At 54.7% G+C, this 15419-nt stretch overlaps 1 protein-coding gene across 3 annotated transcripts in view; it reads right to left on the bottom strand.

The window, feature by feature from the left end:
* The window catches only part of Capzb (capping actin protein of muscle Z-line subunit beta), a 116164-nt gene that overhangs the window by 16559 nt on the left and 84186 nt on the right, over positions 1 to 15419 (bottom strand). For all 3 annotated transcript variants that reach the window (XM_078025455.1, XM_078025453.1, XM_078025454.1), the window contains exons 5-6: positions 1667 to 1808; positions 1065 to 1181 (exon numbers count right to left, since the gene is read on the bottom strand). In XM_078025455.1, coding sequence (XP_077881581.1) covers positions 1065 to 1181; positions 1667 to 1808 — 259 coding nt within the window. The remainder of the gene's footprint in view (positions 1 to 1064; positions 1182 to 1666; positions 1809 to 15419) is intronic.

Raw genomic sequence — 15419 nt, forward strand, 5'->3', positions numbered from 1 at the left:
CCCTCCAGAAGCCCTCCAGGCTGCTGTGCTTCTGCCAGCCCTGACCTGTCTGAGCCAAGCACTGCTCCCCATGGGCCTTCTCTTTCCCCTTTACACAAAGCTTCCTGCTGCACTACATGGGCCCAGGTGAAGTCCTCTCTCGGGACAGACATGGAAGGCTCCTGAAGGTGTCAAGGTGTTGGAATGGAATTTCCCTTTGAATGGACGTAGAGTCTTAACCCACTTAGATTCTTCTAGCAGTGTCTGATGCTGACACTGAGAGCAGCCGGTGTGAGGGACAGGCGGGGCCTTTAGTCCAGGCTCCAAGCTCACCTTAGACACAGGCTGGGAGGGAAAAGTGGGGCCTGGTTGCTAGTGATACCCAAAGAGAAGAGATGAGAGAAATGGACAAGAGGCATTTCTCAGATTTATTGCTTATGAAGAACTCCCTGGAGAATTTTGTTAAAATGCCAGATCCTGAGGTGATAGGTGTAGGTGAGGCCCATGATTTCTACACTTCTTTTAAAGACATCGAAGAACCTTGATTTTATTCATTTGTTTATATGTGGCGCTGAGAATTGAACCCAGTGCCTCATACATGCCAGACAAGCGCTCTGCCACTGAGCCCCAGCCCAGATTCCTGCATTTCTAACAAGCTGTTCAATGACACTGATGCTGGTCCTCAGACTGGGCTGAACAGCGAGATGCAGAGACCCTGAGCTGCTGAAGAGTGACTCAGAGCTGAGGTGACCTGACTTGGTGGCCAGTTTTGGCCACAGGGATGCCAAGTGGAGCAGTGCACCCCCTCTCAGAGCACAACATGTGCCTGGAGCACAGGGTGAGGTGACCCTGGTAAGTGAGAAGAAACCATGGCTGAGCCTTATCCTACTAGCAAGGAGCCAGCTGGGAAAGGACAGGAGTGTGCGGTGCATGTAGCTCTGAGCGCTGATCTGCAAACTGACGTGGATTTACAGCTGGTCAAATCCGCCCAACCCAAGTGAGAACTGCTTGCCTGTCCCACAGAAGGTCAGCTCTGAGGCTGGCCACCGTGGACACAGGCAAGAGGTTGCCAACAGGAACTCTACCTGTCTGGTGAGGCTGCCTCCGAGATTCATGGTGCCCGAGCCGGATTTGTTGGTTTGCAGCCACAGCATCACCGTGGAGGTCAACTTGTAATGGGCAGTGCGGCCACTGGACTTCTCCTGGGGGAATGAGACAGAGATCAGAACTGGGGTGCAAACCAAGCTGAGGAGGGCCTCAAGTGGCCCCCGAATTCAGGGTCACCCTAATGTGCCACTTTCTGAGTCACCGCTGCAGCACTACCTTCCTTAAAAATCCCAAATGGTGGGCTCAGGATGTGGCTCAAGTGGTAGCGCGCTCGCCTGGCATGCATGAGGCACTGGGTTTGATCCTCAGCACCACATAAAAGAAAATAAAGATATTGTGTCCACCTAAAACTAAAAAATATATTTAAAAAAATCCCAAATGGCTTTTGAAGGGCAGACCTACAGTCTCACATAGTAGGTCCTTTCAGGATCTTTATCTTCAATGACCACTGCAATCTTGACTAAATGCCATCCGGGCACTGTTATCCATCACAGCAGGCCCCTCAGGGGAACACCTGCTGGACAACGGGGCTGTACTGCTGTACTGAGGCCTTGGCTGCCAGCTGATGGGGAGGCTGTACCTGCACTTCTACCACATGGATGGAGTCCCAGCAGCCCTTGATCTTCTTGGATCCATCTCCAGCCTTCTTTATGAGGATCACTCCAGCAAAGCCGTGATCCAGATCCCAGAGGTAGACAGATGAGACACCGCCTTCAAAATACCTGCAAGAGACAGCCGTGTGCCCATGAGAGGCCAGGTTGAGTTACAGATCATCAGCCTGAGTCCTGGGCTGTCACCTGGCAAGGACGCACTTAGACAACGGTCTGGGATTAAGGACCCTCCCTGTAATGCTTCCAGGGCCCATCCTTGGATGTACCTTGATCACCCTTTAGTTAGAAGAGGGTGCTGCATCCTTAATGGGATAACAGAAGGAGCAAGGGATTAGGAGTCATAATCCCTTGATTTTGAGCTCTGTGTCTTTGTTAATCTTACTAAACATCTCTGGGCTTCAGATTCTGCCCAGATAAAGGGTTCATCACAGTGAGTGACACAGCAGACCATCAATGGAAGCCACTGCTGCTGGAATAGTCATTACTGCAGATGACTCCATCTGATATTCGATGGGAAGGCTCTCTGAGAAGGGAAATGGGAAAACACAGCCACCCTGCCTCCCAGCCAGGCAGGCCAAGGCTCCTATTGGTGGTAGTGGTGGTTTTTTTTTTTTTTTTTTTTAGTGACTGCTAGGAATTGAACCCAGGGCCTTGGCACGTGCCAGGCAAGTGCTCTAGCACTGAGTCAAACCCCAGGCTCTCCTGTCAGTTCTTTAAAACAATTTGCTACAAAACCCCAACCAGAATCGAAGGCTAGATTCAGGACAAGAGCTTCCTCCTCAGCTCCAAGTCAATATGGGAAGTCCCTGATTATGATCAAAGGGAAGAGGGAAAGAAAAGGCCGAGAGGACAGCTAATGAGCCGGGATCCCAAGCCCCAGGGCCCACGTCTACTGCTGTGGCTGAGGAGCTCCCTGAGGAGAGATCTGGAGGGCGGAACCAGCTGCATGGACTGCAAGCTCTGTCCTGAGAGGTCAGAATCACGGGTCTTTTTACCAGAAAGCCCAGGGCCTGTGGGACCACAGAAGCCCTGAGAGAACAGTGGAGCAGGCATCTCGGGGAGCGGGCCAGCAGGGGTGGCGCCACCACGGGACCTCAGGCCCGGCAGCCCACAGGCTGGCCGCAGGTGTACAGCAGGCTCAAGACACGGCCCAAAGCTGTGGGGTGCTCAGCAAGCAATGACCTGCTGAGGGCGACTGGGGAGCAGCTATGTGAACTTGGACCATGGGGAAAACATCTACTTACAGAACTGTTGAGGGAAGAAATCAAAACAATAAAGGAAAGTAGATAACCGACAAATAATCACTGTTGTTTCTGACGTTAAAATAAAAGTACCCAAAACGAACACGCATCTGTGAATTACACCCTGACACAGCTGTTCTACAATAAAGAAAGGCACGTGGCAAGTGCCAGTGTGCAGAGCACAGGGGTGGAGGTGTGCAGGGGCGGAGGTGTGCAGAGCTCTGGTGTGTCGCCCTCCGTAGCTACAGCTTCCACATCCTTGGACTCAACCAATTTTGGATTGAAAATATTCAAAAAAAGAAAAAAAATTGCATCTGTACTGAGATGTATGGACTTTTACATGAGGGACACGAGCATCTGAGCACTCCGTGGGTGGGGTGAGGGTGTCCTGGAACCAAACCACTGCAGACACCAAGGGCCCATTACACTGTTTTGCAATTTTGCCTAAGTGTAAAACTATTTCTAACTACAATGTTTCTTCTACAGGTCAGCACATAATAGATGCAGATCAGACCAAGGGAGCAGCCGCTCTACCCAGGAGGGAACCTCCTGCACATGCTCACACCACTGGGCGCCTCGCTGACCTGTGAGTGCTCCCCCAGCCTCCTGCCCAGGGGGCCAACCTACCCCTCCCTTCTGGAGTCCCTCAGGACAGAGGCCAGCCCTCTTTTGCAGGACCACATCCTGTCACTACTTCTTCATCCCACTTCCTGCATGCGGTCAAGCGGTCATATTCTTGGCCTGCCTCCCAGTGGCATGGATGGAAGAGAGCAGGCCTGTCCCCTTAGTGAGCACCCACTAGGTGTACCTCGAGGTGATAGACACAGAGCTCAGTGCTGGCTGTGCCGCGGAGGCGGCTTCAGACAGTGTGGGCTGGGAGAAGTACAGCACGCAGGGACAAAGCCTGGGACACCAGCCCACACTGGGCGCACAGGGACCCTGCTCTGGAACACAAATGCCCTTGTTCCTAATCTCTCTCCAACTCCCCTTCCCCGGTGGGTGAATCAAGCAGAGAAGTGCTGTGGCTCAGGACTGAGGTCCCCTCTCCCTCTGAGGAGCCATCCTCCTCGGGACCAGCTCTGCAATGGGCACACACGAGGCCACTCTGGAATGCTCCTGGGTCATGTGGAGATCGCTCGGTCACCTCTAGATGGGAGCTCTTCTGGACAAGAAGTTTTGCAGTGCTCCGGCAGCGTGATCCTTCTGGCTTGTTCCCCTGCGTTCTGGTGACTTGCTTGGGTCACAAGTTAACAACTCAAGAGGCTGGAGGAGGGGAGCCTTCTGGGAACCTTCCTGTTGGTGACAAGTGGCCTGGTTCTAACAGTTTCCCCACCAGGTCTGCTTTCGGGGAGGGCCGCTCCTCTGTGTGCTGGGGACTGGGAAGCAGCAGGGTCGGGCTACCCTTGAAGGGAACCAGGAGGAACCCTGGTGGCTTGATAGCCCTGTTCACACCATCTGGTGACCAGTTAAAAAGCACCAGGTGGCCTAAGGTTGTCCCCTCCAACCATCCCTTAGTGTTCTACTTTCTTCCAGAAAAAAATGAAACAGCAGCATTAATATTTGATAAGGTGGAACCGGCTACTTCCCCAACGCCCCAGCCTGTGGCCCGGCTCCCACGCTGGGCAGCTTCTCTCTGGCAACCTCCGCTTCCCTGTGGGCCGCAGAGACCAGGTCTCCTTTCCAAATGCCAGAGATGAAGGAGGTGACATGCAAGCTCAACTGTGACCGCCTGTGGGTTACTATCCATCCCCCAAAATACTTTTTACAAGCACATTATAAAAGAAGGAAATTTAAAAATTAACCCGCAATACCGTGAATCAACATGCCCATAAACCTGGTTTTTCCACAGTCCCTTCCAGTCATTGTCCATGGCCTAATCTTTCCATGACATCCGCACGGCAACGGCACTGTGTCAAGCTCGGCCTTCTTCACCTGGCACCTCATCACTAGCGCTTTCCCACAGAGCTGTGTGAGCAACAGCTGGGACAGTATCCACGGCAGGATCCTCGTTACAGCACATCTGACTTTTAATACAGAACGGATGGCAGCGGAGGTGGAGGCGACGCTGCTGGCTGCTGCCTTTGAAGGCGCTCCCTCCCTGAGTGCATCGGGCGCGCTCTGTGGGGGTGGCGGGCGTGCCAGGACCTAGCCCGCTCAGCTATGGCCCGAACATCTCAACAATTCAGGAATGGACCTGTGCACGCACCAAAAGGACCTGCAGGGACTCCAGCGGCCACAAGTCTCAACGTGATGTTCTAAGACAAAGCAGTGAGGACAGAGGGATCAGAAAGGGCCACACCAGCCTCTCTGGCGAGCGCTGTCAGGACAGCTCCTTGCGTGGCGGGGTGGGGTGTCTGCAGGGCACAGACGTCCCCCGTTACACAGTTTATGGTTCTAATCTGCGCGTGAAGCATTAATTAAAGAGGGACCTCAACAAGATTTTGAAGATTTATTCTTACCTACTGTACTTTGATCACAAGGACATGAAACAAGGAAAAAAATATTTTTTCTGTGGTTCACATTTATGAGTTTCTACATAAAGGCTTTTGTGGGTATTTTAAGAATGTGCTAAAATGTTGTCTGAAGCCACATGAAGCCATCTGAGGAGTTGCTCGCCAGAACTAACAGCACACACACGGAGGCACTTTTCTGGCCTCTGTGTCTTTAATGAGTCCAACAGCGTTAATACTGTTTAAATGCTAACATGCTATTTCCACAAGGTGGCTCTGCCACTCCCAGCGACCTGCTCTGGGGCTTTTCAAGGAGGGATCCGATGTGGCCGGGCGCGGAGCAGGCCGTGTGGCTCTGCCCTGGGTAGTTCGGGATCCCCAGCTCCCCACAGCCCCGGGCAGACTACCCAGCTCAGCAGAGCAGGCCTGCGGGGAGAGCCCAGAGTTCCAGCAGTGGGGTCTCTGCTCACGTGGGTGGCATGAAGACGTCGGCTTGACGTGGAGGCCCAAGATGAAAGTGGGGCGGCTCTCGGCCTCCCTTCCTGGTGGCACGTCAGGGAGCTCAGGGCTGGAGTCCAGGGCGAAGGACGACCTCAGAGGCCTCGCCGTGAGCAGGACGAGCAGCACCATCTCCCAAGACCTCGGAAAAGTCACCTTGGACTGGAGCAGCCTGTGGGGGGCCTCAGACAGTTCCAGGAAAACCCCAAGTGGTGAAGGACAGAGCAAGCCGGGCACAACTGGAAGTGGAAGGCAGAGCCACCCGCTGCTGCTGTCCACAGAAAGTGAACTCCACCAACCGAGTGTCATAGTTCCAGAGTCCTGGTGGCTCCCAAGACCTCCCCAGCAAGGATGGACATCGGCTAAGGCAACGGACTGGCAGAGGATTCAGGAGCTGGCATGAAGGAGACCGGCCACTTGGGGTTGCAGCTCTAGGTCCCACCACTTGAAAATACTGCGACAATGATCACAACTAGGTTTCACAAGCCCCCAAAGAGCAGGTCACCAGGGGGCTCCTCTGTCCAGATGGGCTGGGGGCACAAGGCAAGACTTGCTGGGCACTGGGCTGGGTTCACTCTCCACCATCCCCAGATGCCCGGCCCTGGAACAGCTAAGAGCCTGACGGGTCAATAAGAACAGCAGAGGCCTGGTCACTTCCCCTGAAAACCGCTCTTCCAGCTGATTAACGCCACAGTCGAAGGTTAACTCTTCCCGCACAGGACTTGTGGGGAATGGAGGGAAAAGCAAAACAATGCCTCACACTTAAATTACCTACTTCATAAAAGCAAGAAGAAAATATTTTGGCCCCAAAAGCGTTATGGAGTGCTCGCAGCCGAGGAGCGTGGAGACCTTGGATGGAACTCGTTTGGGGAACCTGAGCTGTATCAGGGATCAGCCAATCCGCAGACCTGGCCGACACCAGGCTGCATGTGCGATGGATGGATGGGCCTGGAGTGGGCCTGGAAGCTGGCCTCCACTCCTCCCTAAGCTGCCTCCTGGGGTACTTACAGGCTGGATTCCAGGTTCGCATAAAAAGGCTCCTGGCAGGTAGTAAGTGCAATGCTAGAGCTGCCACAAGACAACCAAAGGGACAGATGTGCTGGGAAGCACGTTAGAGCACTGGCCTAGAACCCACCCCCACAGTTCTGGGGTTCACCCAGACGCAGCCTTTCAGCTGTTGCCTGGCTGGGCCACCATCTCAGGCTGGGCTCAGGCCAGGAGGCTCTGTAGACTTGGACCGCCAGCCTGACATCTAGGCCGCCTGCAGAGGCCCACAGACCTAGACAAGCGGGGGACATGGGAGGTAAGTTCTGCAGATGCTGGACAGGGGTCTCCTCTGGGGTCAGCTTTATGAAACACAGCAAGAGGTAAGTACAAGGGCTGATCGTGTTTTCTCATCTATAAAATCAAGGAGCTTGGGTACCACCAAGCTCTGTGGCTGCAGCAGGGGCCCTATGAGCAGACCCTGAGCGCCACGCAGGTTCTAAACATCTTAATCAAGCCTCCGTCAGAGCTCTGCTCACTCACCTCCAGCGATGGGGAGTTCGTCACATTGCTAAGGCAAACATTTGTTCTGAACAGCTCAAATAGTTCTCTCTGGGCTTGAATGACAACTTCTACTTTCTGTCTTCTAGAGCCACACAAAACTACTTGACGCCCTTTCCTCAAAGGTTTCTTCAGTTTTCTTTTCTACTACTTTTGTTACCTTCCTACTCTTTTGTCACCCCTCGTGAGCCACGACAGTGAGTGCCTACTCTGGTTTCTCCCTCCTCAGCACCTCCAGGGTGACAGAAGGCGAGGACCACCCTCAAACCCGAAGCTGGCGCACCAGCACCTGGCTGGCGGGGGTGCTGCTGCTCCTCAGTCGCGGCCCAGCCAACATTCCTGCAGCCACAGCCGGCGTACGCTGAGCCTGGAACGCTTCCCCACGTGTCGCCAGGGACTTGTCTCCCATCCCAACTTAAGGACTTGGTGGACTGGACCACAGATCACTCTCCATGCAGGTCCATTCCAAATCATTCTCACAGACCTGGCTCCACCGTTTCTACTTGTCTTCTGGGACTCCATATCTGCTGTCACCCTAGCTGGGCCACCTTCCTTGAAGGCTGTGGGGCTTAGGAACAGAGGTGCAGGGAGGAGTCAAGACAAAGAAGAATACAGCCGCGTCCAGGCAGCGTGGATCAGTCCTCCGCACTTCTTTCAAGTTGACAGGATTCAGGGGCTGCCAGGCTGCCTCAGGGAGACACCAGGGAACAGAGGAGGTGGCCTGAAATGCCAGCCAAGAGTCCAGACTAAAACTGTCAGTAAAATCTACACGAGTGGAGCCCTCTGTCATCTGGTGCCCAGCTCATAGTCCCACTCTCAAGAGGTCTAAAGCTGGGAGATCCCATGAGACTGCCCCATTTTCTATCCATGTTCTTGGGTCATGGATGTGGTCTGTTTCTGAGATCTCCCTAAACAAACAGCAGCAGCAAGACCTGTGATAAGTGGTCATGGAGGACTTTTCACTGTGGACATGATGAGGACGGGATCACACATGCAAAACTCCCAGGCTTGAGGACCAATTTCATAGCAGAGGGGGAGAATAATACCCAGAGACAGTGCCACCCACTTCGGGCTGAGGTTCTGGCTCAGACAGTACCTTCTGGTGCCTTCCCAGCCTCCAGCTACAGCAGCAGTTGCTTCTTCTGATCATCTTAAACACCCTTACAACTTGCTTGGAGAGGCATCTGAGGCCTGGCCACCGACTACCAGCAGCGTCCAGAGCTGCAGAAGGCCACGATGACGAACGGCTGGACAGAGGGCTCTCTTCCTATGCTGGTTGTGCAGGCGCCCGAGCAAGTGCTCTGCACCCAGGAAACGAGCTCCCTGAGACAGGAGGGAGGTGACCAAGAAGTGCTGGCCTTGGTGCCCATCTGTTTTCATCAGGTTCATTCCTTCCGGGCCGGGTGGGGGACACCGACAGCCTTGACATGTTCTGAACTGCGAGGAAGTGTCCATCAGAAACCCAGGGAGCTGCATGCGGTGAGCAGGGTCCTCATCCCCACAGCGGGAGGCCAGGCTGGCTCCACACAAACAGAGCCAGAGCAACACGGGGCCTCAGGCTGCCCTGTCCACACCTGAGGGTGAAACCCGATCACCCTTGTGTTGTGTTGAGGCCAGCTGTTTTCACCAGGAAACGTGCCCCCGAGGCTGCCCATGTACACGGGACAGGTATTGTGCAGAATTCCTCCAGCGCACACAGGTGCAACAATCCCTTGAGCAAACATACCGACGGGCTTAGGCATGTGCGACTTTAATGCCAGTTGCGCTTAGAAGCACACATCTGGACCACGGCTGTCGCTCTTTACAGCCTCTTTATGAGGCTTTTTTTACTTAAAGGAAAAAAAAAATGAAGGCCTCTTTGGAAACAATGGCAAGGCTGGAGGGGCCGTCGCTCTGCTCTGGTCTCTGGTTCTGTGCTTTGCCTGAGCATCCACACCCAGGCCACCACGAGCGCCCTGTCCGTGGACAATACATGGAAAGGCTCTGGCCCCGTTTAGCCATCCATGAGCAAGTCCACAGGTAAGATTTCTGGGGCTTCAAAGCCATCACTATCATCCAAAGGATCTACGTTGGACCAGGAGCCATGTACACTTTATTTCAGAGTTAAGACAACCGTAGGCCAGAGATAGAAGGGAACCTGCCCAAGTCAGAATGCTGAGGAGCAGGCAGCTGGGACAGGACGTCTGGTGTGGCTGGCCAAGGCTATGGACCAGCCCCACACTTGAGCTGCCTTGTGAGACATGCCAGCAGTGGAGGGCACATCACAGCAACAGGACAGCTTCGGCCCGCAAGTTAAATGTGCACACACAGCCGCTGCACGCCCATGGCCTTGAGGAGGAGGAAGAGGAGTCTGCTGGTTGGCCAGGAAGCCAGGCACACCACTGACCCCCACTGGAAATTCTGGACAGGAGAGCCTCCACCTCAAAAAGCCTCTGCAAGACCTTGATACTTCCACCTAGTGTGGCCTTCCATCACAGGAGTCTGAGAGGCAGCCTAGCTAGGCGACTGCAGAGGCTCTGGCAGGACTAGGACCTGATCACAGGAGGGCACTGGTCCCTGCTTCCGGGAAGAATTTTTGTCACAGCACATAAAACTGCAGAAACCCAAATGCGACTGTGTGCCATATGATCACAGGAACCCAGGAATCCTGGAGAAATCCGAGTCCTGCTGATGTGGGGGACCATGTTTACAAGAGAACTTGTTTTCTTCACTCCTGTTTTCCATTTAACTTTCTTTTAGCAGATGAAAAGCAGACAGTGCAGCCAAGGCAGCCTCAGGATGCCAGCTGCAGAGGCTATAGTGGGTGCTGTCACTAGTCCCCAGAGAGGGCAACACGCGGCTTCTCCTGCCTAGATTCCCTCTAGCTCTGGGAACTGCAGCAGCTGCTCACTTTCTAAGCTGAAGCTCACTGGAGAGCGGGAGGCAGGCTCCCTCCACTTCTCCAGGCCGGGAGCTTCTCTGGATGGTCTCCGTGCTCAGTTGACATTAAGTGCAGCGAGTCTGGGGTCCCGCTGCTACCAGGACTTTTGTGCAGGCCCACAGCAGGCAGGGAGTGCTGAGGCCTCTGCACGGCTGGAGATCAACAGCACGTGACAAACACCACCAACCAGACAGCCAGTCTTTCCTGCCCTGGCTTCTCAGCTCTGGACCTCAGCACCAAACCTGAGAGGCCTCAGAATGACACCCAGGTCTGTATGTCTCCCACCACCCAAGCCCCGCTGTGGCCTTACTTGTTAGACTACAATCACCTAGAACCATCCCTGTGGGCTCTCCACTGCCCAGAGCACTGCCCTGGCCACCCCCGCCAGGTCTGTGGCTGTGTGGCCTCAAGAGCGCTTGAGGTTTGAGGATACATGAGGAAGCACAGGACCAGCAGGGTGCTGTCCTCAGGGCCAAGAAACTGGAGTGAAGGACACAAAGTCAAATCCACTGAGGGACAGCACACCCAGGCAGGAGCCAGAGAACCCAGGCAGCAGCTTGCACACTCCTCAGGAGCGTGTGACATCGTGGCTATGCAGCGGAGGCTGCGTGGAGGGCGGGTGCCCAGGACTCTGCGTATTTATTTACGCATGCATTAAACCCTGAGACTCCTGGAAGGCAGACGAGTTCAGACTGACCACCGAGTTCAGACCGACCCCCGCCTGGGAGCCACTTTCATCAAGCAGGCAGGCCTTGCCCGCAGGCTCTGGAAGGAGCGTCCCAGGCCTGCTGAGCCCGCTCTCACCTGTGCGGGCCACCTGCACGGCCGCCTCCCCCAGGCCCTGACTGCTCCTCCTACCGCAGCCCCCTGCTCGCCTCGCCGACGGCACAGCGTTGTTCACTGGCTCTTTTCAGCTCTGCTGAGAAGCCTTGGGAGGGCAGGGCCAGGTCGATGCCATGGAGGCTGCACCTGCGAGAGTCTAAGGAAAGGTGGCTCCCCTCACCCACACATGGCGGGCTGCAGGCGTCTCACTGTGCCCCAGGGTGGACCCGGCAAGAGTCAGAGCTCCACTTTTTGGACAGCTGTCCTCGAGGTCGAGTGGCTGGTGGCCGAGCACGGCCTTCCAGCACGGCCAGTGGCACGAGGGGCCCACCTCACCAAGTCTGCTGCCCAAATAGCCCACACCCACCACTGTGAGCAGAGAGAGGGGGATGTCTCTACGGAGAGCTGCTGCGGAATCACGATGCTGCTACCCTGGCACCCGAGGGTGCCACCTGACTGCGAGGGGCTGCAGTGGTAGATACCTCACGACAGCCTTCCAGCCTCACAGGAGAGGCAAGCAGCAGCTCAGAGAGGGTGACCAAAGTCACTCAGCAGAACAGCCTAAAGTCCAAATCTCTTTTAAAGCCAAGGTCCTGCCTGTTCTGTGGTCCGGTCTCAGATCATGGTGAGGGTCTGGACCTCCTGCACGGGAGGCCCTCTGTGCGCCTCAGCTACTGCTTCTCACGCTTCTGCAGGTTTCCTCAGACCCCTTCCCCGAACACCCACTATTTGCAATTTTGCACAGTACTGACACAGTGCTCATGTCCCCTAGGTACCCGGGGGCTGGGAACATACAGTTTCAGGGACCCAGCGAGACCAAGACGACAAACTTTACATACTAATACGGGTGCCCACCCCTCCTGGGCCAGGGTAGCTCAAATGTCATTAAACCAGACAGGTGGAGGCCTGAGAAGGCCCATTTACCAAGCACCTGGATGCTCCTGAGAGACCTCGGTTCTGGGACTGCCACAGGGATACCAGCTTTGTTTTACTCTATAAACTTCTTCCAGACAAGGAGGGTAGATTAGAAAAGCTAATTAAAGCTTTTGAAGTTTATCTCAAACCCAAAACAAGGAAGAACACCAAACGCCTCCCGCCCTGCTCCTCCACCCCCAAACTCTGGCCTTCATTAAGTCTTGATTTCAATCAATTGCACACACCCACTAAAATTAACTCAGAAGGCCAATAAATTACATCCACATGTTTCAAAGTATTATCTGCTCAAGCCAAGGGCCGAGGATTTTAGGGCATGGGGCACGACGGCTGGCAAGGATGGCAGCTGTCATCTTTAGAAGAGAGTGGTGTCAGCCCCTTGGGTTAGAACATCTGATCCCAGGCAGAACCTGGCCAACAGAGGTCAGGCGAGACCCAGTGAGCAAGCTGGAACAACCGGGCTCCCTGCTTTCCCTGGAACTGGAAGCGTCCACGTGCTGAGCCTGGGGCTCGTAGCAGGCCCGTGGCTCACCTCTGGTTTCTCTGGCAGCTGTGAGCATGTGGCTTGCATTGGAAGCTCCATTTCTAGGTCCTTCTCCCTCACTCAGGTCACAGCACAAGGTTCCACAACCAAGAGGCTACACCATGCTTGGACCTCACAAGCAAATTGTGATGTGACAGCCATCCTAGGGCTTGGGGGACAGGGTGAGAACAGCAGAGATGCTGGGACCAGGGTGGAAGTAACGAAATTCAAGATGACTTAGAGTAGGTGATTCCGTTGTCTAAGCCTCAACCTCTAGCAAAATACACCCATCGTCTCCCAGCTTTGCAACAACCTGACCCTCTTACTGTAAAAACAGGACTGTCTGGGGAGTGCCGTCAACAGCTGCTTGACAGATGCCCTCACGGGGAAAGGACCATGTGTTCCTTCTGCCCGGGACTGACTGAGCTGGGGACCAACGACGGCTGGGGGCACCAGGTGCACGGAGACCCAGAACTCCTGGGCTTTAAAGGAGCCATGCTGGATACCCGGCTTAGCTTCCTGGGCTCCCACTTGCCTCCTGTCCACTTGGGGAAGAGCCACACTCCCAGCTGCCAGCCTCAGCCCACAACTGAAAATGCTGTGCACAGGCTGAGAGGAGGATCCATAGGAATCCCCACAGGAATTACAAGCCAGAGGGCCTGAGAGCCAGCTGTCCCCAGCCCCAGCTCCGTCACTGACCATACCGATTCCACATGCCAGTTATTGGCTCCAATTCCCTGCAAAGTCAAAGCCTTGACAGACTCAGAGATCAAAGCTGGGGCCTGAAGCGAGGCCCTCGGGGAGACAGCAAGCAGCCCCTGTCTCTGAGGGGCGGCGTGGGCCAAGGCTGCCTGGTGCACATCGTGGTTCCCCCCCATGTCTCCTGGGCTCACTGCCACCTCCTTCCACAGAGAGCCTCAAGTAAGGACGAGGTTAAAGGGCTTGTGATATGGGACAGGGAGGGAGGCCTGAAGCTCGACTCCACTGTGCACACAACATGCTGTTGGAGCACCCCCCCATCTCCACAGACAGCAGGGTCAGGGCATCGGGGCCTCCTGTTGCTTGTCTGGGGGAGGAGGGGGGCACATGTGCATGCCAAGTCTCTGTGAGCAAGTCCAGTGTGGCCTTCTGGTTGAAAGGGAAGTGTAGTCCATGAACATGCAGCCCCTTCCCCTCAAGAAGGACTCTGAGTCCTGCAGTCTGGCTGCTCCCCATCATCTGATGGGTGGTCGAGGGGCCCAGCACAAGCCATGCGTGGTCTTAGCTCTGTTAATCCACGAGATCCAGGGATCCCAAAGCACTGGGACTGTCCCAGGCGGTGGGGCGCAGGCCACTTTTAGTCTGGAGCTGGCCTGGGAACAGCAGCTTCGCTCGCTTAGCCCTCGTGACACAGCACCGGGTCTGTCTTGCTCCGGCGGCGGCGGTGACTCTCAATCATGCCTTTTCTTTCTGGCAGGGTGAGTCTGCCTGAGGATCTGGCATCTCCCACCAGGCCTAGCTCTCACGTAGCTGCCCAGAGTGACCATGGCCAGCAGGCATGAGGCGGCATCGGATGAGCTGCCTCCTCCCTCAGAGGGATTTTTCCTTTGCCTGAGCCCATTTACCAATGTGAAAGGGTGACTGGGAATAAAGGCGTAGGCCACTACACCTGGCCTGTGTGTCAGATCTTGATAAGCATCACTTTCCATCCTAAACTAGTTTCTGAAAGACATTTTTTTAGCCTGGCACTGTGCCACATCTGTAATCCCAGCAACTCAGGAGGCTGAGGCAGGAGGATAGTGAGTTCAAAGCAGTCTCAACAACACTGAGGCGCTTAGCAACTCAGTGAGGCCCTGACTATAAATAAAATACAAAATAGGGCTGGGGAAGTGGCTCAGGGGTCAAGTGCCCCTGGGTTCAATCCCCAATACCCCCAAAAAATTAAAAGGAAAAAAGACGGGTACAGCTCAGTTGTAGCGTGCCCTGGGTGCAGCCCTCAGCACCCCAACCCCTGACACAGGTTCAGCTGTTCCGATGTACCATTTCTCTTATTTTCATTCTCTTGTCTACATATGAGACCAGAGTCAGTCAACTACAGACCCAGGGCCAAATCCCACCCTCCTCAGAGCTAGGGAGGTAATTTTTACATTTATTATGGGTTATAAAAAAATAAAATAAAAAGAATGACCCTGGTGTCCTGCAAAGCCTGGAAGGCTCTGTCCAGCCTCCTGCGGGAGGAAGCATGCCGACCGCCATCCTCCAGGAAGGGACGGGGACTGAGCTAGTGCTGCATGTTGTGCGGTTTCATGATATTTTTGGTATGGAATTTACCATGTGAGAGGACAGCCAGTCTCCTCTGGAGCCTGATTAAGTGACCCATCGTTCTGGTGGTGTGGTGGCGGTAGGAAAGATCACACAGGAGCAGAAGGGAATCTAAACAGATCAGCAACCACACTTTCTCAAGGCAGGGGCCAAGGCCGGATCGACTCCAGGTTCAGCTGTCAGTCTGGAGTGGGGTGCCGCAGCTCCACTGCCTAAGACCTCGCCTCGTCCTGCCCAGTAGTCAAGCTGGCAGCGGGCCTCCCAGCTCCCTGAGCATGCGGTTGGTAAAAGGCAGGTCTCTGGAACTGGATCTAAGGATGAGTCCTGCCTCTGCCACTTGCCTTGGACAAGTACCTAAACAGTTCTGCCTCTTAGTTTCTTTATCTGAAACATGGGGACTAACACAGCTGTGACATTGTGAGGTCTTGAGACCATAAGTATGCAAAACATCTGGCTGTGTCTTGCACACAACAGGTATATCTCGATGGT

The sequence above is a fragment of the Ictidomys tridecemlineatus genome, chromosome 11 (assembly GCF_052094955.1).
Source record: "Ictidomys tridecemlineatus isolate mIctTri1 chromosome 11, mIctTri1.hap1, whole genome shotgun sequence".
Taxonomy (NCBI): domain Eukaryota; kingdom Metazoa; phylum Chordata; class Mammalia; order Rodentia; family Sciuridae; genus Ictidomys; species Ictidomys tridecemlineatus.